Below are 22,519 nucleotides of genomic sequence, written 5' to 3'. Positions count from 1 at the left end.
CTCTTAACAGTTATTTTTTTTTTCAAATTTAAATTAATTTAATTGGATCATAATTTAATTTAAATTTTTTTAAAAATAAATATATTTAATCAATTAGTAATAAAAAAGAGTACATAAAAATTTTTAGTTTAAATTATGATTCAATTGGATTGACTTAAATTTGAAAAACAAAAATAACTGTTTGCCAATTATTAGGAGAGATTGATGGGACTAAGAGTGACAGGAGTACCCGAACCCGCGGGTACCCGAAACGGTTATGAAGAGAGATAACCGTTTCAATTCTCATGTAGTTATCATAATGACCAATATCATAATGATCAATATTATTGCTTCTCATTAAATAATCTCTCTTTTTGAGTACTAATTGATCAAATATATCTATTTTAATCTCTTCTACTAATCTTTTTATATACTAATTGCATGCTAAAAGTTTGGATTATTGATAATATTAAAAGTTTTTAGTTTCAATTTTTTTTTTTAAAAATACATATATCTCGTTTACACTGTAAACGCGTGTTAATTTGACTTGCCATATCTCGTTTACATACGTGAAAAATTATTTCGTTTACACTGTAAACGAGATATGGTAAGAAAATTTAAATCGGTAAATTCTCGTAAAAATATTTATTTCGGTAAATATTATATTTATTTTATTTATTAAAATAAAAAATTCCAAGTTTTGAGTTATACAGATTTTTCTGGATTTAAATTTATATAAATGTATTTTTATGGTTGATTGAGTCTTTTTTGTATACTTGTTCTGAACTGAGTTTGTTTGTGTGTCATCATTAGTTAGTAATTTAAGTGCATTTTAGATTTAAATAAGGTGCACTTTTGGTATGTGCTTGTTTTGAACTAAGTTTATTTTTGTGTCGTCAATATTAAGTAATTTTCATGCATTCTAAATTTAAATAAGGTGCACTTGGTTTGTACTTGTTTTGAACTGAGTTTATTTGTGTGTCGTCATCATTAAGTAATTTCACTATATTCTGGATTTACATAAGGTGCACTTAGTCTATGCTTGTTTTGAACCGAGTTTGTTTATATATCGTCATCATTAATTAATTTTGGTGCATTCTGAATTTAAATAAGATGCACTTTTGGTTTGAATTTATTTTGAACTGGGTTTGTTTGTGTCTTGTCATCATTAAGGAATTTCGGTGCATTCTGAATTTGAACTGTTATACGTATAAGAAGAAGACGACGATGATGACAATAACGATAACAATATCGATAATGATAATAATATTAACGGATGAGGAGGAGGAAAATGAAGGAGGAGATCGAAAAAATTCAAATGAAAAAAGAGAGAGGAGGAGGAGATGAAGGTGGTGGTGTGGTGGTGACGACGACAACGACGATAATGAAAGAGAAAGATGAGGAGAACGGAGGAAGAGGAGAAGAAAAAGTAGGAGTGTAAGAAGAAGATGTGGATGAATACGATAACATAGAGTGTGTGTTTAAATGTAAAATATATTATAATAATTTAGTTGAATTTGATTAAATATTTTATTTGGTAGCACAGCTTTATTGATCTTGGTAGACTGGTAGAGACCAAAAGACAGATAGTGGCAAGGTTTGATGTTTTGAAAATTTGGAGTAACGGTTGTGCGGGGTGGGAGTATGTAGAATCTGACGGTGCTTTTGGTGGATTGTTGTTAATGTGGGATGAGGGTTTTTTTAAAATTAAAAATTGCTATAAAGGTGAGAGATGGTTGTGTGTGGAAGGTATTCTGTTGGAGAATTCTATTAACGGTGCTTTCTTCTTGGTTTATGGTGCACATGCTAGAGATGAGAAACTTGTTGTGTGGGAGGAGTTAAGTTATGTGTGTGTCAGGGCCCCTTTTATTTTTTGGGAGATTTTAATGAAATTGCACAGGTGGAAGAAAGGCAAGGCACTGATAGCTTGTCTTTGTCAGCGCAAGAGTTTAAGGATTGGATAAATGACATGGGATTGGTGGACTTGCCAATTGCTAACTGGAAGTTTACATGGTTTAAAGGACGCTCTTGTAGCCGTATTGATAGAGCCCTGGTTAGCCCAGAATGGCTTGAGGCGTTTCTAGAAACTCGCTTAAGAGGCGGTCCATGGGGTTTGTTAGATCACTGCCCTATTATAGTGGAAGATAAGAGGATAAGGGACGGACCGAGACCGTTCCGTAGCCTTGATTCGTGGTTTACACATGAAGGATTTCTAAGGATGGTTAAGGAGGAATGGAGAGGGTTGAGAGATATACAATTCACTGATAAATTAAAAGCATTGACGGGTCCCTTGGGAAGATGGCACAGAGACAACTTTGGTGACATGGACAAGAAAATCATGAAGTTTGAATAAGAGATTAAGAAAATTGACGACATGGTTGGTAATGGGACGTATGATGGAACAGTGGAAGCAAGGAAGAAGGCCTTAGTTACTTGCTGCGAGAAGTGGTATGTGAGAAAAGAAATACACTGGAAACAGATGTCAAGGTCTAGGCATGCGAGGCACATGGATAAAAACACGAGGTATTTCCATAATTTAACTTCTGCGAGAAAGAGGAATAATAGAATTGATGCTCTGGTCATTAATGGAAGGTTGATAAGGAATCAAGTGAGGATTAAGATTTCCATAAGGGAGTTCTACAAGGAGTTATATCATCAAGAGAAGTCTCCGATGGTAGGGTTCAGAGATGGGCTGGTGGAAAGGATGGACGAGGAGGATGCTATGGCTCTAAAGATGTTACCAACACCTGAGGAGGTTAGAGAGGCAGTGTGGGATTGTGAATCGTCCAAGGCTCCAGGAAGTGACGGTTACAACATGAATTTCATAAAGAAGTGTTGGGGCGAAATTGGCTCTAATTTCACGACAGAGGTGCTGGATTTCTTCCAATCTTCTAGGTTGCCGACAAATGTTAATGTAACATGGGTGGTACTGATCCCTAAGTTTACTGGTGCTAAGGAAATCAAAGATTTGCACCTGATTAGTATAGTGGGGTGTGTGTATAAGGTTATCTCAAAAATGCTAGTAGGAGGATGAGAGCAGTTATGCCAGGATTAATAGGTGTCTAGGTGAGACACAGAGTGCGTTTGTCAAGGGCTGGAAGATTCACGATGGGGCGCTTATCGCATGCAAAATGGTTCAGTGGATCAAAATGAGGAAGATGGAAGCGGCAATAATAAAGTTAGACTTCCAGAAAGCATATAACAGAGTAAAGTGGAAGTTCGTAGACCTTGTGCTGCAGAAGATGAAATTTGGACAGAGATGGAGGGCATGGGTTATAGAGTGTGTGAGTTCGTGCTCTATGTCAGTATTAATAAACGGCTCGCCTTCTAAGCCGTTCAAGATGGAAAGGGGCCTGCGACAAGGTGATCCTTTGTCTCCGTTCTTGTTCGTACTCGTTGTTGATGTCTTACATAGAATGCTTGAAGAAGCAGCTCGAAATGGGCACTTATCACCATTGTTGGTTGGAAGAGATCAGATTGAGTTGTTGCATCTCCAGTTTGCTTATGATACTATTTTGTTCTGCCCTCCTAATGATGAGACCATCAAGAATTACAAGAGGTTGCTTCGGTGCTTTGAGTTGATGTCAGGATTAAGTATTAATTTTGAGAAGTCGAGTTTAATTCCTATTAACTGTGATGAGCAGTGGGTACAGCATATGTGTAGTGTGTTAGGCTGCAAGCAAGACTCCCTTCCAGTTAAATATCTGGGCATCTCATTAGGAGCAAACCCAATGCTGGTTAAGACGTGGAAGCCAATAATATATAAAGTAGAGGAGAAGCTTAGCCTCTGAAAAGCCAAGGCACTCAATAAAGCGGGTAAGTTGGTGCTTATCAAATCTGTGTTGAATAGCCTTCCAGTTTATTATTTGAGCCTATATAAGATGCCAAAAGCTGTTGCAGAGAAATTGATTTCCTTGAAAAGAAGTTTTTTATGGAGTAAGGAAGATGGGAGGTCTGGTATGGCCTTGGTGAAGTGGGAAGTGGTGCAGGCTCCTAAAAGGTTAGGCGGGTTGGGAGTTGGAGATGCTATGATACGCAATACAGTCCTTCTGTTTAAGTGGTGGTGGCGGTTCTCTAAGGAAGAGTGTCCGTTGTGGAAGAAGGTGGTATGCTCCTGTAATAACTTGAATTCAAATGAGTTGCTATCCTCTCAGAAATTACCTATTCGGGGGGTCCGTGGAAGGATATTTGTCAGTTACAGTTCAAGAATCAAGAAGTTAGGCAGAAGATGATTACTGGATTGGCTATGGAGGTGGGCGATGGGAGACGTACTCAGTTTTGGGAGGATGTCTGGATTAGTGGAGGTTCTTTGAAAGTTCGATTTCCAAGACTCTTCTCTGTTTCAAACCAAAGAGGATCAGTGATAGGGGATTGTGGGTTTTGGGATGGATTAGTTTGGATATGAAACTTCCAATGGAGGAGAGAACTATTCCAATGGGAGTTGGATTTAGTGAACGGCTTCATAATACTTTGAGATTAGTCAAACTTGCAGTTGGGAGAGAGGATAGAGTTATGTGAAAATATGATAAACAAGGTATTTTTTCTACTAACTCATTTGTGCAGGTGTTGCAGGTGGAAATGGCTCCGGAGGATATATCAAGTTACAGCTTTACTAGGTCGATTTGGAAAGGGCTTGTCCTTCCTGGAGTGGAGTTATTTATCTGGTTTGGATTGACTGGCAGGGTCAATACAAAGGAGAGACTGCATCGGCTCGGGGCTATTAACCAACAAGATACTCTATGTGTATTATGTAACAGAGGCGATGAAAATGGTTACCACTTATTTCTTTGTTATAGTTTTTCTTGGCAGGTGTGGTGTGTTTGGATATCTTATGTTGGTTTACAATAGACTTGCCCAAGTGCAGTCAAGGAGCACTTCCAGAGTTGGACTGAGGTATCAACTAGAAAGGAGGAGCACAAAAGATGGATGGTGTGCTTTTGTGCGATTATGTGGAACATTTGGTTGGAACGAAACCAAAGAATTTTTCAGAATAAAGAAAAAGGAGTATAGGAGATTATAATTTTGTCCTTCTAGAGTTACACTGAGTGGTTAGGTGCTGATCCCTTTAGTTATTGATGACAATGTCGGAGATGACAGAGGGGTATTTATGGTTAGATCGATTGGTTCGATTACATTTTTTGTTTTGTTTTCTTGCTACTCTCCTTGCTCCACTCATTGTGTTGAGCTTCTTCTTTCAAAAAAAATAGTTAAACTTTATTGATCGATAATTATATAGATGAGAATATTAAGTCCCATAAATTTAGCTTATAGTTCTAACTTTTAACTAATAAAAAAACTAAGTTAGAAAGTCTCCAAAAGTTAAGGTGACGTTGCTTCACACTATTTATCATTTGAAAATTCAAGTGAGTTAGCCAAATTTTTATTTTATTTTTGAGTATAGAATTATTTTATTCATTTATTTTCAAGATCTTATTTTCACTGAACAGTTGAATTACGACAGCATACAATACATATAAAGAAAGTATAGATTTTTTTTCAAATTTTTTCTCTTAATTGATGTTATAAAATGTATTTTTTTATTATATATCTTTTAATCTTTAAATAGAACCAAAAAAATATTAAAAAATGTTATATATTAAAAGAACGCACTTGATAACATGTTATTGTATGCTAACATTAACATATTTTCACAAATCAATTAAGTTCTTAACTTGTTTTTTTTTTTTGGGGGGGGGGGGGGGGATTGGGCAACGTGATGGATCATATATTTTTTTTTTTCGGTAAGCTGATGGATCTTATATTATAAGTAATGTTAGCATCTTCTAGATTGTGAGATAGCTTCCATGGCCCCAATAATATGGCAACAACATAAAACTGTAAATTTGACCAAAAACTAAAGGAACTTATCAACTAAGGACTTTCCGAGTTTAGACCCAAAAATACGTCTAACTCTAAAGACCGGAAAAAACGCCTCCCATTATTGGTCCAGAATCTAATATTTTTATTACAATTTATAAATATAATATGATATCTAAAATCCAAACGCTCAAAAAAAAAAAAAATTTGATGTCCATATATATGTCTAAAAAATCTGAAATGACTTAAAGATATATGTTTATGCATATGAGATACGATGGGGAGTAGTGTGATCTCTGATTGTCTACCCTCTATCCGAATTCCATAATTTCTATGGTGAAAATTGAAAAGTCTTCCCTTCACCACATTCTGACATTCTCTAAATAAATAAATCTCAAATAATGAGAGTACCAAACCAAATAAATGGCGCAATTGTTGCAGGAATTCCCAACCACCCCGAGAAACTTGTTTAAGTCCTCTATTTAATGGTCAATAACCAGCAAATAATCTACGACATTATATTGATAGAGCTATTCTTTTTCTTCAACGAAATAATTAAGCTCTGCGTAAGTGATAAATATGATTTTCAAAACACAGAACATTCTTTTGAGTAGGCTTAATAGTAGTTGTGCCAAAAATTAAAATAATCCTAAAAAAGAGTCATATTTACTATTCAAATTGAGATTTTGATATAAATTTATAGAGATAAAATTAAAATTCAAGCGAAACAGTAGTATAGTTTCTCTACATGATATATGGTTAACGTTTTTATTAACTAATACAAATTTAGGAAAATTAGGCATCGGTCGTTATCCTAATTAATTACCAATACTAAGTATACTTTCGGATTTTTTTTGTTCCCTATAAGGAATATCCAACTTTATTTAATTATATAAATGTTGCTCGCAACCAAGTAATTCTCCTAACTTCTGTAACCTAATCTAAAAAGACTAAGAAATCGTTAATGAAGAGACACCCCATTATCTATAAAACCTCCTCGTTAAAATCTTTAGTTCATTTCCATTTCACCATCCAACCAAACCCGATTGACCCACTTTCAAACTTTTTTAAATACATAAAAAAAAATTTACAAACTCAGATTTCTATTTCAGGAGCAAGTTGTTATTCAAGAACTTATATGTAATCCTGAATTGTGTAGAATATGCGTTGACTTGTCATGCTTTCCGTTAATTAACCCACCTTCAGTTAAAAATCAACACCTGAAAATCTTCTGTTTTTTTTTTTTTTTACAATGTTTACTTTCATAAACTGAAAAAAAAAGTCCGACACATTTTCAGTGGTTGTAGGCGAAAACAGCATGGGAGACCGTTCTACAGGGTGGTACGGTTGCATGCATGAATACATGGTCTTGCAAATACAGCATACAAATTAAAGTCAAATATTTTTCAAATTAAAAAAAAAAATATTAAGACTTTTATGTGGTTATATCTTAACATATTTCTTCATGCATGCATGGGTCTCTTTTTTTTTATTTTATGTGAATTTTGTATTTTTTTAAATAATAAGAATTAAATTTTTAATTTTTAATTTATAAAAATTCTGATATTATATCATAAAATTATTTGTTATAAAAATTTAAATTAATAAAAAAATTGGCAAATAATTATACATCTAGCAACTCCAATCAATTAACCATCATTGATGAAAGAAAAAAAGGAAAAAAAAAAGAGAAGGTTTTCTAAACTACCATATTCAATGTTTCAAAGGCGGCAATAACTCATGTAACTACAACTCTGAATCTATATTGATTAAGTTAGGACAAGTCAATTTATATGGGTCAAAGCTTTTTCATCCTACCAATTTTTTACTCGCTTTGTTATTTTTTGATTTGGTATATTCTTATTAAATCAGTAAAATGATTCATATATATATGATCCTCGAATTGGAAGTGTAAGATACAATGCATGAATGCAAGTTGTGGTTGGCAAATGCATGCACAAATAAAGAAAACTCAACTTTCAAACCACATTATAGTCGGTGTGGAAATTAAATTGATTAATGGAGATTATTCATATTCAAGTGAACAGCACAGTTGGAATTTGGTTAAACTTTGAATATCATTTGACTTATTTTAATTTCTTGGTGACATAACTCGACACTTAGCTTGGATAACTAAATGCTAGCTGGGAAGACACGTGAACGTGATAATCAAATTCTAAATTTTCACATGAATTTTATTATTATTATTATTATTATTATTATTATTATTATTATTATTATTATTATTATGTGCTTTGTTAACGTTGAATAGTACACGGTTGTTGTGTCTCCAATCATTTTTGTTTAGTCCTTTTGAGATTCCTGATAAAGCAAGTATAAGCTTTTACGAAAACCTAAACATTTATTAATGAGTCCAACAATTTAGAATAAACATTTAAATTGATCTTAATAAATTTTATATTAAATACTTTAATTATTAATAAATTTCTAATATTTTAAAAATTCTTAAGAATTATTTAGAAAAATTGGTCTTTTAATTTCACTATAAATAAATTCTTAATATCTTTTATTATAAGATAATTAATTTTAAAAATTAAAATTATAAGCAAATTAATCTTCCTTATTAAAATGACGAATAGACCTATCTATCTGAAAAAAAAAAAATTTTGAAAATATTTATTAAAAAACAAAATGTCCAATATAAATTTTTTTGAAGATCAACTTGGATATTTACTCATTAATTTAATTAGTACTAATTATACTAATAAGCTAGTTGCACTATAAAAGTAGTATTCTTAATTCTTAATTAATTTTAATTAAGGGTTCACTAACAATAAGTAAGTGCACCAAAAGCACTTGTTAAAAATATATACTAATGTATAATGTTACTTGTATTGAAAAAAAATTGTTTTAATAAATAAGCTAAAGATTCCGTTAGGGAGACAATGGACTATTGAATTACAAAATAAACATCTCACATACTATTTAGAATAACCATTCGAGTACTAGCGATAATAAACATCTTTCCAAAACCTTAAACTAATTTTGGAGTTCACCAAGGATCGAACTCTTAACCTTTCGAATCTAACCCTCTAATACCATGTCATGATACCATTCATCCCAAAAGTTTCAGCTGATGGAAAATGATAACACTAATGATTATATCTCTAATACTTCCTAAACCTCCATTGTACACATTGTATAAATATTCCATTGGCTCCTCATACGTAAATATATAAATATGATTAGTAATCTTAAATAGCTAGATCAAAAGGTTGATCTTAATTAGGTTTCATTGCTTATTCGTCCCAGATTCAAGCCTCTTTTTAATATAGCTAGCTAGACTTGAGAATTTATAAATAGAACATACTATCTCAATTAATTAACTAATGGTGACAAAACAAAAAAATAGAACATTTGTAACAAAAAAATTTGTATTAAATTTAAAATTATTACAAAAAAAATATTTTTTATAATAATAATTGGTAATTATTACAGAAGAATAATATTTTGTAACAATATTATAAGTTGTTACAAAACATGCTAATATTTTGTAACAACTTAACTTTTATTATTACAAATTATGTTAATTTTTGTAATGACCTCTTGTTTTGTTATGAAATATCATATTATTTTGTAACAAAAAAAAAAGTTGCAAAAAGTCGTAATATTTTGTAACAAAAAATTAATTTATCGCAAAATTTAACATTGTTTATAACAAGTTATTTATTTATCACAAAATGTAAGTATATTTTATAACATTTTTTTTAAATATTAAATACTTTGAGGATAAAAAAAAATTTGTTTATATAATTTTTTTAGAATAACTTTATTTTGTTTTAAAAATTAAAATTTTTTACATGTTGTTTGTATTCATTAATTTTTAAAAATTATAAATATTATTTTATATTTTTTAAAAATTAATATATAATTTTTATTCATAATTAGATTTTTAATGTTAACTAAAAATTAATTTGTGAAACATAAAAAAATTTAATTAAATTATATTTATAAAGAACAATAATTAAATATAAAAGAAAAAAAATCTAAGATACTAAGTTGCTGAATGTTAAAACTTAAAAGTAAAAAGGTGAAGCAGCAAAAAAATCCTAAGTGATCACCCCCTAATTTCCCTTTTCCGGCAAAATACCCGCACACAAACAACAAGAAAGGAAGGAGAGAACGGGAGAAGAGAAGAGAAGGGAGGAAGGATATATATGCACCGCCATTGGCGGCCCTCGTCCTCGCCGTCGTTGTGCCCTGCCAGTTGCCATCGAGTCACTAAAAGAGAAGAGAGAGCTCGCGGGTTAGAGAAGGAGCGTCGCGCCAGCCACCTTCATTGCCGTCCGTGAGTCGCCGCTGCTGCTGCTGTCCCGCCGCGTCTCACCATCGTCATTGCCGAGAAGCCGTCGCCATCATCGTTCGAACTTCAAAGGAAGAGGAGCTCACGGAGAGAGGAGAACGTGAAGGAGGAGGACTATTCGCTGCTATTGGAGCTTCGACCACCGCTGCCAGGGCTTGTCGCTGTAGCCACAACCATCGCCGTAGCCATTGGACAGAGGGGAGAGGAAGAGATGTGACGCACAGAGTCGCTCGTTGGGCTGTCGTGGGAAGCCTTCAACGTTGTCGCTGCGATTGCCGGAGAAGTTCGTTTGAGCTTGTTGGAACTGCCGTTTTGGTTCTGCTGCAACTTGCACTGGTACCTACTCGTCCATGTCCTCTATTCAGCCTTCACCGGAGCACCATGTCGCTGGAGAAACACTACCTAAACCGGGCCAGATTCACCGTTGCGGTTGTTGCAGTTTCGAATTATGTGGGTCTCGATACTGAGGTAGGGGATATTATTATAAAGTTATTGATTTTAATTTAGGAATACCCAAAAAATATAGTAAATAATTACAAAAATATATATATATATATTAATAATCGTAATGTTATTAAGTTTGGATTATTGCTGTGAATATGACCGGTTTTATTCTTATGAGAGATTAATTGGTGGAATTAAGCTTGGATTGAGGTTGTGAAAATGTGATTGGTGTGGTATTGAGATTGATTTTGATTTGAGGTTGTGATTTGTAAATAATGATTTAATTGTTTGAAAGTGACTAATTACTCGAATTCCTAGTTACGTTGATTTCTTGATTTAATTATGGAATTAAGATTTAATGGTTATATTTGTGTAAATTTTGGTTATATTATCAATAACTTTGAGCACTAGATTGAATGGTCACTAGAATATTGGGGAATAGACTTGAAGTAGATAACAAAGAGGTGTAACGAACTCGATGTTCGACATATGAGGAGGCCGGTAAGTAAGAAAGCGGCAAGCCTGCATTTCAGTCAATTTTGTTGAGAAAATAGACTCCCACTCTAAATTTTATGAAAGTATATACAACAATGCCAACTTATCTCCAAATAAATTATCTTATATTTATATACATATATTTATATTATTTAATTTATTTATATATATTTTATATTTTAATATAATTTTATATGAGATAGTTAAATTTTTTTACACATAATATAGTTAATTTTGAATATATAATTTATTTTAATTTTGCACTTAAAATATTTATTTAATTAAATATTGCAAATGCTTAATTGGCACGTAATCTAAAGGGTTAAGTACGATTTTTTGCATTTAAAATCGTCCCTAAAGTTCAATTTAATTTTAAAATCGTCATTCGGACAATTATATCCTCAATATCATCATCTCTATCACAACCTCGTTATGTGCTTCTTCACACCTTCAGAAGAGAGAGAAGCAAAGACTCGGAGAGAGAAGCAAAAACTCAGAGAGAAAGCTTAATATTGTCGGATTTATCGTCAGATTCATCAAATAAATCTGCCAGTAATAAATTTACCGTCGTCCTGGAGTTGACGGTATAAACATCACCGAAAACTTATTACTGGAAGATTTTTTTTGTCCGATGCTAATTATCGGCAGATTTTTCGTTGGTATTTTTAATGAATTTAATTTGTCGAGACTGAGTTGATGATTACCGTCGGATTAATCCAACAGTAACTTTGGGCGCCATTTCAAGTGTTTGGTAATATTTTTTTATTGTTTTTTGGCACAGTTAAGTCACAATTAGTAGTCAAATTAAAACTCTTGTTAACAAAATTATTAGCAGAAATCTAAAATCAGAAATCAACAAATTATTTTATTAAAAATAAATGGTCTGAATACAATAAAATGTCACAAAAATAGAATACAATAAAATAGACAAACAAAAAATAAAACCCTAACCCCTACAGATCGTCGTCGTCATTGTGATCCCCCTGCGAAGCAGCGGAATATGTGCTAACATCGGTACTCCACTAGCAGCTTTGCTACTACCTCCAGCATTGCTGGCTCCAGCGCTCATTTGTACAACCAACGCCTCCATCTGCTCTCGTAACCGATCTAGCTGCTCCAACTTTTTCGTTAGGTCTGAGCTGATGGCAATGGCTCCTCCCATGCATGCAAAAAGGTTGTTGTACCTCTGCTCAGACTGCTCCGCTTGCTGGTGAAGCTCCTATATTAGCTTCTGCACCTCCTCTCTTAAGTTGACCTGGAGATCGGTAAGGTTGGTGGCAGAGGCAGAGGCAAAGGAAGAAGAAGCCACCAACGCAGAGGAGTGAAGGCCACTGATGAAGAATGATCCCAACTCGAAGCGGCAATTCTGGTGGAGTTCAGAGGCGGACTTGCGCCAACCCTATCAGGATCTACCACTGAGGTCTCAGAGCCGGCTTCGTCGTTCTAACTAGGCGGCTGAGATTGCTGGGTCGCGACGTCCAACCTTTGCATCTAATCCTCCTATATCACACACGTCGTGATTAGGATAATAGTTAATTGACTTTAAACCAAATAAATTTAAAACTTAGGATTAATTTAAACTCACATAATGGGCCGCAGACTGCTCATTAGTAAATCTCTCCTTGTTGGCCTTCAAAGTATGAGGTATACTTGAAGGTGTCTACCAGTATCGCCTTATGGTCCAACAACTTAGACTATAAACTAATATATCAACCAATAAAATAAATGAACAAATTAACCAACTAAATTCAAGTAACTACTAAAAAATTAAACAATGACAAAATTCTTACTATTCTACTCTTCGTCTTCATGAAAGTCGCTGATCCACCCGTATATTTCGACGACCTGGGCGAAGCCCTGTTAGCGACATTCGTCAGACAGCGACGCGTGAACCCCTCATCATTGTTAAAATAGGCCTCTAGTTCCTTCTTGATGCCTGGACGGATCCACAACGTTAGGTGGCTGCGCCCCTTACGAACGTTGCTCATCATCTGCTGAAGTTGTTTAGCTGTCCGTTGGTCCTAGATCTTTCTAATCATGAGATTATGCTTCCCATCCCATATGAATTTCAACTTCACAAAGTGATTCAACAAAATTAGTTAGTCGGAACAAAATACAGTTCAAATACAGTTAATTAATTCAATATTATTGGGTTCTTACCGCCAACTTTTGAAACCATCGATCTCTGGTCTCAGCCGGAATCTACGTGTAGGTCAGTCACGAGTGGTCGTACGTTGATTTAATGACCTCGGAGATCTCCTGTGTGCAAGCATTATTGTTTGGTGCAAACCTATCAAAGAAAAAAGCTAACATTAACCAACACATAGAAACATATAAACTTAAGATTAACAAACTTAACCTTAAAAAATTGTATGTACTCACGCTTGCATGCCATCAGGCCAAATTCTCAGCCGGATGACGGGCGGTGGTGGAGAAACATCCTGCTGGGAAAACTAGAAAAATCACCAACTGCGGGCTCTGTCTCTGGATCTACAAGGGATGTAGCAGAAGGACGCACGTAGTTCGGGTTTGAGACCATGATGAACTGCTGGTCTACTGGACCTGCCTAGGGGTCGACGGGGTAGTCGGGGTAGAGAGCGAGAACTGAACAATCGCAGGAGATTCGGTAGAAACTCTCCCTTTACCATGACCACGAGACCCACTAGATTTATCTCTGCAACTTGTCATCATGTCTACAAAAGAATGTATTATTAACACTAATCAGCATATATATAAACTATATGAATCATTCAATATTTATATTATTTAAAAAAATTGACCTAATTTTCTCTAAAATTAGACATATATCTACCTTAATGATTCCTACAAATTAAACCAACCTCAATCTACAGCATCAATTAAAATACAATTAAATAAAAATTCATAGCATCACTAGAAATCCTAAAGACTAAAGCCACTAATAATAGTACTATTTATGTCAAGAGGATATAAGAGATATAAATAAAAATTCAAGTCACCTTATTCGTATTAGCATTAATCTAAACTTCTTCCACTTATATTGACCAACAAAAACTTTTTAGTTTGGCAATTTACTATATTCATTTTATATATAGGGCTAATCAAATTAAAGATAATTATTTCATAAGTAAATGGTACATCATTGCTCTTAAATTATCACATTCAAATTCTACTTTACTAGTTTTAGTTATTCACATAAAAATTAGTTTAATCCAAGTTATTATGATGCTTGTATTACTCTTGAAATCCTCTTTCCAATAATCCTACCTACTAAATGTATATTATATATTAAACATAATAATACATTTGTTAAATTTTGTGTGTGCCTCATTGAAATTATGTGTGCGAATACATTTTTCCCTTTTTCATTTTAAACTAATTAAATTATGTGTGTGCCTCATTGAAAAACAGATATATGGAGTTAATAGTAAAGTTGGACCACTCATCAATTGTGGCTCTTGTTGAACTCTCCCTTATTTTGGTCATACTAAGAACCTTAAATATAAGTCATGAGACTAATTTAGTTATGATTTATGCTCCATTGACATCTTTTGTGACCACTCACATATTGTACAACTGTTTTATGCTAGACTTTGGTATGTTTTTCCTATAATTATCCCTTTAAAACAATTTTATGTTATAAGATTCAATATTGAATCATAATCTAGTGCATTTATATGTACTTATATGCCATGTTTGGATTCTGTATCTAAATAAGAAATACAAAGACAAAATAATAAAGATAGAAACAAATTTAACAAATTTTATTATTTATTATGTATTATCCCAAGGAAAAAGATGGACTAAGGAACCTGAGGGGTAAAAAGGGGAAGAAGAACAGAGACAAAAGGAGAGTCGCGTTAATGCTAGAAGGGGACAACGTCGGTGTTGGATGGCGAGGAGCGGCGGTCCGGTGCGGTGCGGCGACGGTGGAAGAAAAACAGAGACAGAGAGAGACAGAGTTGCGCTTGGTACCAGGGGAGAGGACGAATTGGCTGGTTTTTGTGAGACGGAGAGGAGACGGTAAGAGACCGGGGCCGGAGGCGGCGGGGCTGTAGCAGTGGGGAGAGGAAACAACTAGAAAGAGAAAGGAAGGAGAGATGTTAGAGAGACAGGGTTTTCAAAATGAAGGGGGAGAGAGTTTGCACTTTCAATTTCAAGGCTCATTACTGTCGGATTTACCATTGGCTAAATCCAACGGTAACTCATAGTGGGTCACCAAAATGCATCGTTTCACTAAAATGACTTACCATCGGAAAAATTCGACGGTAAAGCCCATGCTAAAGTTCGCGCCTATTTCCCTCGTTCTTCCTCCGAGTATTACCAGCAAATTTAGTATCAGAATCGAAAATCCATTGGTAACGATTTGACCAAACAAATTTTATATCAAAACCGTCCATAAATCCGTCAGTAAAGCCGACGGTAATGCGTGACGCTAAACCCGATAGTACTCGACACATTTCTTGTAGTGGAAGGAAGCCTTGCCTTCGCCATGCCTTGCCGTCACTGTTGTCTCGCCACGCCTCGCCATCACCGTTGCCTCGCCGCGCCATCGCTCTTGTCGTGCCTCGCCGTTGCTGCACCTCGCCCTTGCAATGCCGTGACTCGTCCTTGCCTCGTGTTCCTCGTCGTCGTCATCAGGGAGGTGGTGGTGGTGGTGGTGGTGGTGTTCATCACATTTCCAACATCACCACCGCGCCTCGTTTCCCCTTTCCTTCTTGCCTTTTGCCGTCCAGACTCACTGCCACCACCACCACGCAGCTCCACCGTCATTGCCATCATAGGCAAGTTAAGATTCAAGTTCCTAATTCTTGTTTTTGTTCATCACAATCCCTAATTTTCAAATTCATCACAAACCTACGGCTGAGCTAACAAAGAATCCTCTGAATTGTTGTTGCTTTTTTGTTGGTTCTTTAGTTTTTGTGAGAAATTAGAGGAAGAATAAGATATTTGTTGTTCTTGTTAATGTTTGGTTTGACTATAATGATGATGATTTTCTTTATTTGTTGGAGTGGTGTTGTTGAATTGCTATTTTAATTTTGATTTATTTAAGGTTGTTATTAAAGGTTGGATTTTCTTGTTGAATTCATAAATAAATGGTGATGGGGTGATAGTGGGTGGGGTGATGGTAGTGAGAAGAGAGAAATAGGTGTTTAGCGGTAGTGGTAATGATAACGGTGTGAAGAGTAAAGAGTAGATGATGATGGTGGTAAAAAGAGAGAGAAAGGGGGTACTTTGTCATTTAAATAATTAATTTATCCAAAATGACGATTTTAAAACTGTGTTGAACCTTAGAGATGATTTTGTATGCAAGAAAAGGTTGAGAACAAAAAAATTTTCGCCCTAAACCATAGAGACCAAAGTCATACTTAACCGTAATCTAAATAATGTTATTTGATCTATAATTTTTCTATGTCGTGGAACGATAACCCTGAGTCAACTTTCATTTTATTAGGTAAAGCCTACCTACCGGAAACTCCAAAATTCAATTTATTCAGGTAGCATTTATCTTTAGAGACTACGACTAAGATTGAAATTGGAGGACTTAGTATTGTATTTGGTGGTCAGATATTAGAACTAAAATTTTAGTTTCAGGACACAATTCAATTCTTTTAGTACCTCTAAAGAGTGGAAATATAAAAGACTAAAATTTTTTAGGACAAAAACTGAAATTTTAATAATACTTTTTTTAAAAGATACACTCATTTAACTTTTTAAATTTCATATTTACCCGTCAATTTTGATATTTATTTTAAATTAAATATAATATTAAAACATAACTCAATTCAGTATATTTTATATCAAATATAATATAAAAATTTAATTTAATCTTTGTCTCTTAATTTCAGTTTTCAGTTTTAATGTCTCTTTTAAATGTAACCTTATTGTTTATAGGATACTGACCTCAACCCAGAAAAATCAATTAAAAGAAAATCAAATAATACAAGGTCAATTTAACATCAAAATTAAATACAAGCAAAAATTGCTTTACTATACATAACAATCATAGAAAATTTTTTTTCTTTGTCATCAATATCAATACCAGATACCATGAATCTTAATAATATGCATCTTGTAAATTGTCTGTCTATATACGACCAGCTCTACAATTCAAATTTTAGAGCATTAAAAAAGTTGATGAAGTTGATTATCACTCGACTAATTAATTAACGCAATATTGATTAGTCATATATAATTTTTTTTTGGTAATGAAACGGAGCTAAAACGCCCAAAAGAAAACCTAGGTACAAACTAAACGGGGTAAGGTAACCCATCTTTCATCATCACTAATAATCCTCCTAAGGTCAGAAGGAGGTATATCCCAAAAAATAAAATCAGCTTCCATTGTTAAACTCTTTTTCGCCAGGTAATCTGCACACATATTACCTTCTCTATATATTTGAACAAAATGAATATTCCAATTTCTTCTTTTTAATTCATATATCTCTCTGACCACAGCATTAGGGTGGGAGGCCAAACTTTCTCCCTTGTTGAGGAGCTTTATCACTGCTCCAGCATCTATTTCTACCATAATTTTTCGAAAACTCATTGTCCAGATTATCTCTAATCCCTTCTTCACACCGCAGAGTTCCGCCATGAAAGCTGTTCCGACTCCAATTTTGTGAGAAAAGCCCGCTGTCCAGCGCCTCTCTTTATTCCGTAGAATTCCTCCACAGCCGATAGTTCCTGGGTTGCCTTGAGTTATTTCGTCAGAATTTAATTTGATCCATCCTGCCGGTGGGGGGTTCCATCGAATGCTCATCTCAATTCTTCCTCTTCTCTGTTCGATGAGGTAATCTTTCTCAAGCGCTCTTTTAATTTTCTTGGCTTCTTTATTAATTTTTGCATATGGTTGTATTGGTCTTCTATACTGTTGTTCATGAATTTCTTTGTTCCTCAATTGCCAAATTCTCCAACAAGCTGTAATAAATACGTCTCTCCAGTCTAACTCTTCATATTTTCCCAGTTGCTGTTAAAGATTTGTTTCTATCCAATTATCCCATTCCAATTGAAAGAAGTTAGGGATTTCGTCTGTTTTAACTAGGTTCACCCAAATTGTTGAAGCCTTCGGACAATTTCTCAGCACATGAAAGATGTCTTCTTGTCCTCCATTACATCGCGTACAGTCCCCTACTCCTCCAAAAATTCTAGCTCTTCTCTGATTTGTCATCAATTTCTTGTGCATGGCTGTCCATAAGAAAATTTTCGCTCTTTGTGGACCTCTCCAACTCCAAAGTTGTTTCCAAACAGTTTTCTCCTCACTTGGCCACTTTCTGAGTTCTTTGTAGGTAGAGTTAATAGAAAAATTTCCATCGTGAGACGGTCTCCACCCTCTTCTATCGTCATCATTTTCTGCCTGAGGTGGTGGTTTGCATATAATTTCCATCACAATCTCAGGAGGCAAGTTCTGATTAAATTTGTCTATGTCCCATTTGCCATTTTGCTTGGTCCATTCCCACACTAGGCTTTCAGCATCCACAGTGTCTAGATTTAACGCTTTATTTATGAGGATCCCTTTATTCTCTAACCAATTTTGCTTCCAAAAAATGTAGATAATCCATTTCCAATGTAGTGAATAGAACAGTTTAAAAACATAGGCCATAGTTTTATAATTTCTCTCCAAAAGAGTGAGTCTCCTTGTTTTGCTTGCATAAGATTCTTCAACCTATTTTCTTTGCAGTACTTATTTGAAAGGACTTAAACCCAAAGTGCTTCCGGATTCTCCATAGCTTGCCAAATAATTTTTAGTAGGAAAGCATCATTCATAGTGTTGAGCCTTCTGAATCCTAGTCCTTCCAAATATTTCGGTTAACAAAGGGTCTTCTAACTTATGAGATGTATTTTCTTCTTATCTGGTTCATCTCCCCATATGAAACTTCTTTGCATTTTTTTCACCTCTAAACAGATTTCTCTTGGTACTCTTTCATATTGCATGTGAAATTGAGAGCTGGGCTTAACACTGATTGAGCTAGTGTAAGTCTTCCCGCAAGTGATAAACACTTACTCTTCCACCCTTTTAATTTGTTATGTACTCTCTCTAGTATGTCTTTGAAGTTTTCTTTCCCTTTTCTGTTGCTAGTGATCATAGCCCCCAGGTAACGGCCTAAGTCCCTTTATTCTTTAAAGCCCGAATATTTAGTGATTTCATCCCGGATGTCCATATTGGTTCTTTTAGAGAAAACAATGGAGGATTTTTCTACATTGATCTTTAGTCCATATGCTTTGCAAAAGGTTTCAATCACCCCTGTCACTTCCTTTATCTGATCTATTGTTGCTTCAGCAAACAAGAGAAGGTCATCCGTGAACATAAGGTGGGATATGTCAGGTCCTTCCCTTCCCACTCTAATTGCCTTCCATAAACCTTTCTGAACCCAGTCTTCTATGAGGTGGGAAAGTTTGTCCATGCCGATGACAAACAGGTAGGGAGAGATGGGGTCTCCCTGTTTCAAGCCTCTTTTAGGCACAAACTCTTCCATTTTATTACCATTCCAAATGACGCTGTAAGAAACCGTTTGGACACAGTTCATAATCAAATTGACTAGGTGGCTTGGGAAATTAAATTCTTGAAGTCTTCTAATCATGAAGTTCTAATTTACTCTATTATATGCCTTCTCAAAATCAATTTTGATGGCCATAAATTACTTTTTTCCTTTCATTCTTCTCATGGTGTGCATCATCTCCTTGGCAATCACAATGTTGTCTTGAATTTTCCTTCCCGGAACAAAGCTAGATTGGTGAGCTGCAATTTTGTCATTAAGGTGAGGCTTTATTCTATCAACCAGGATCTTAGTTATTACTTTGTAGCACACATTGCAAAGAGCAATAAGTCTGAATTGACTTATAAACTCAGGGTTGTTGAGCTTAGGGACAAGCATCAAGAGGGTAGTGTTGCTTTGTTCTATCTGTTTTGGTTCGGTCCAGCAGGAGTAGATGAAATTGCACAGCTTCCCTTTCATTATCTCCCAGTTGTTCTTGTAGATGAGAGACGGAAGTCCGTCACTTCCTGGTACCTTGAGCGATCCAATGCTGAAAATAGCTCTTCTTATCTCCATTTTCGTCGGCATAGCTATGAGTTTTCTACAATCAGAGGTACTGAAATTAGGCATCAAAACTGATAAATTATCAATTGGAATGATATTTACCTGTTCTTGGTATAGGTCTTGGAAGTGTTTGAGGACATGTGCTTTTAGCTCTTCTTCTTCTTCGATCCAGTTTCCCTCTTTGTTCCGAAGCTTTTGAATTCTGTTTTTTCCCCTTCTAATGATGGTTTTGGTGTGGTAGTATCTTGTATTTCTATCTCCTTCTACTATCCATTCCTGTCTTGATTTTTGCATCCAAAATGTCTCTTCCTTATCTAGAATATCATTTAGTTTTTTGTTCAATTCTTGCTCCAATTTGTCTAGATAGGGATTTACTCCGTACGTATTGCTTCTTTGAATGCCTGCAATCCTGTTGAGAAGTCTTTTTTTAGCTTTGAAGATATTCCCGAATATTTTCTTATTCCACTTCAGTAGGTCTTTTTTAAGTTCTCCAATAGCTGTCAGTAGAGAGTTTTCTTTGTTCCAACTTGTTCATAGACAGTTTTGAAAATCCGGATGTAACTTCCACATGGCTTCAAATCTGAATGATCTAGTATAACTACCATTTCTTTCCTTTTCACATTTGATAAGAAGAGGGTGATGGTCGGAATTGGTTCTAGTAAGAACTTCAACTGTTACTTGTTGGAATCTGGTTCTCCACATAGGGTTAGAGAGTTCCCTATCCAGTCATTAGAACACCCTATCATGCCCATCCCATTTTGGACCTTTCCACGTGAATCTTGATCCTATGAAGCCTAAATCAATCAGCCCACATTTGTTGATCCAATTTACAAAGTTGTTATATGCTCTCATATCCAAAGCCGCTCCGCCCTTTTTTTCCGAAGCATCCTTAATTTCATTAAAGTCACCGGCTATCAACCAATCTCCATCCATCGAGTTTGCTATGTTTAGGAGATTAGGCCAAAGCTAATTTCTCATTTGATTGTGTGGATTAGCATACACCGCCATCAAAAACCATTCCTTATCTCTTTGATACTGGACTTTCACATGAATATATTGTCGATGTGATTCTACTTTAATTATGTTAAGGTCCTTTTTATTCCAACAAATTCAACTACCCCCTACAAAACCCTGAGCTTCTTTAATGATGAAATTAGTGAATCCCAAATGTTGTATAACTTTCTTTGCTGTATCACCGCTGCATTTAGTTTCCAACAAAATAGCTAAATCTGGTTTATGTTGCTTCATCATATCCTTGAAGGTACGCCTAAAGGCATCGCTAGCTGCACCTCTCACATTCCAAACTAGACTAATCATAGAGACGAAAAAGGATAAGAAAAGGGAAACAAAAAATCCTCACATGATCAACAAATCATGTCAGTTTATTTGCATCTATGTGTCTCTAAGAACACTAATTTCTGGTGTGGTGAAATTCACTCCTTCTAGTAAACTCTCAGTTCGGTTTTTCTCCCCATTTTCCATCTCCATGTCTTCCTTTCCATCTCGGCCATAGCTGTTGGATCAAGTGGTTTCCCTTCTTGTAGCATTGTTTGGATTGAGTGTTCCATTTCCTCCTCCATTTGAGTTGGAGTAGCTATAGCGTTCTCAACCCAGCTTTTCTCATAATAGGTCTTGGATATATTCTTGGTGATCTCTTTGTGGGATTGCATTTCCTTACTTCTGTTATGCTCCTTGTTATTTTTCTGGTTGTGTTGTGTTTCTTCTCTGATTGTTGTATTATTTTTTGTTCCTTTTTTGATGTTGCCTTGTGAGTTTTTTCTAACTCAGACTCGACCTTAAATATACATCAAATCTATTTTTTAGACCTTAACTCGATCTTAGATCAGATAAAACTAAAATATTTTCGGGCCACAATTATATTAGGTCCAAACCGGATGAAATCTGGACCTTTAAAACTTTAATAATAATTTATAAAGAAACTTATTTATATAAAAAAATTTATTTATGATGCACTTATTTATAAAGAAAAAACTTGTTACCGAAAAGTTGATATCCATATTTAAATTTAAATTTGTCTATAAATTCTAATTTGATGTTTTTTTGATTTATTTTCTAATTCAATAAGTATGATTAAAAATAAAATAATAAACTTATAATTAATATAACATAATATTGGAATTAATTTAAAATATATATACCTTTTTTAGTTTCTTTAGAGTGCATATGAATCGAATAAAATTGGATTGTCTTGACCTAAATCCGACCCTAAAGAATATTCAGGTCTATTTTTAAATTTGTACCTAATCCTAATCCAATAAAATCACACCAAACAAATTCCTAAAATATTTGGGTCTAGGACGGATCTTCAAATCAAGCTGGACCATATACACTCCTAAATGATATCATAATACATTCTATACATTTTGTTTAAGACTTAAACAAGTTTCTTATTTCTATAAAGTATTTTTTTATTAGTCTC

The 22,519-nt window shown here is 34.5% G+C and overlaps 1 protein-coding gene across 1 annotated transcript; it reads right to left on the bottom strand.

The window, feature by feature from the left end:
• Positions 1-17,279: 17,279 nt before the first annotated feature.
• LOC140181321 (uncharacterized) lies at positions 17,280-21,012 on the bottom strand. The gene is made up of 5 exons (XM_072224860.1): positions 20,844-21,012; positions 19,682-20,576; positions 19,240-19,537; positions 18,288-18,575; positions 17,280-18,008 (listed from the first exon to the last, which is right to left on the bottom strand). Exons 1-5 carry the CDS (start codon positions 21,010-21,012, stop codon positions 17,280-17,282), a joined length of 2,379 nt encoding a protein of 792 aa, XP_072080961.1.
• Positions 21,013-22,519: the final 1,507 nt, after the last annotated feature.

Source organism: Arachis hypogaea, chromosome 18 (genome assembly GCF_003086295.3).
Source record: "Arachis hypogaea cultivar Tifrunner chromosome 18, arahy.Tifrunner.gnm2.J5K5, whole genome shotgun sequence".
NCBI lineage: Eukaryota > Viridiplantae > Streptophyta > Magnoliopsida > Fabales > Fabaceae > Arachis > Arachis hypogaea.
This window is presented reverse-complemented; position numbering and strand designations above follow the sequence as displayed.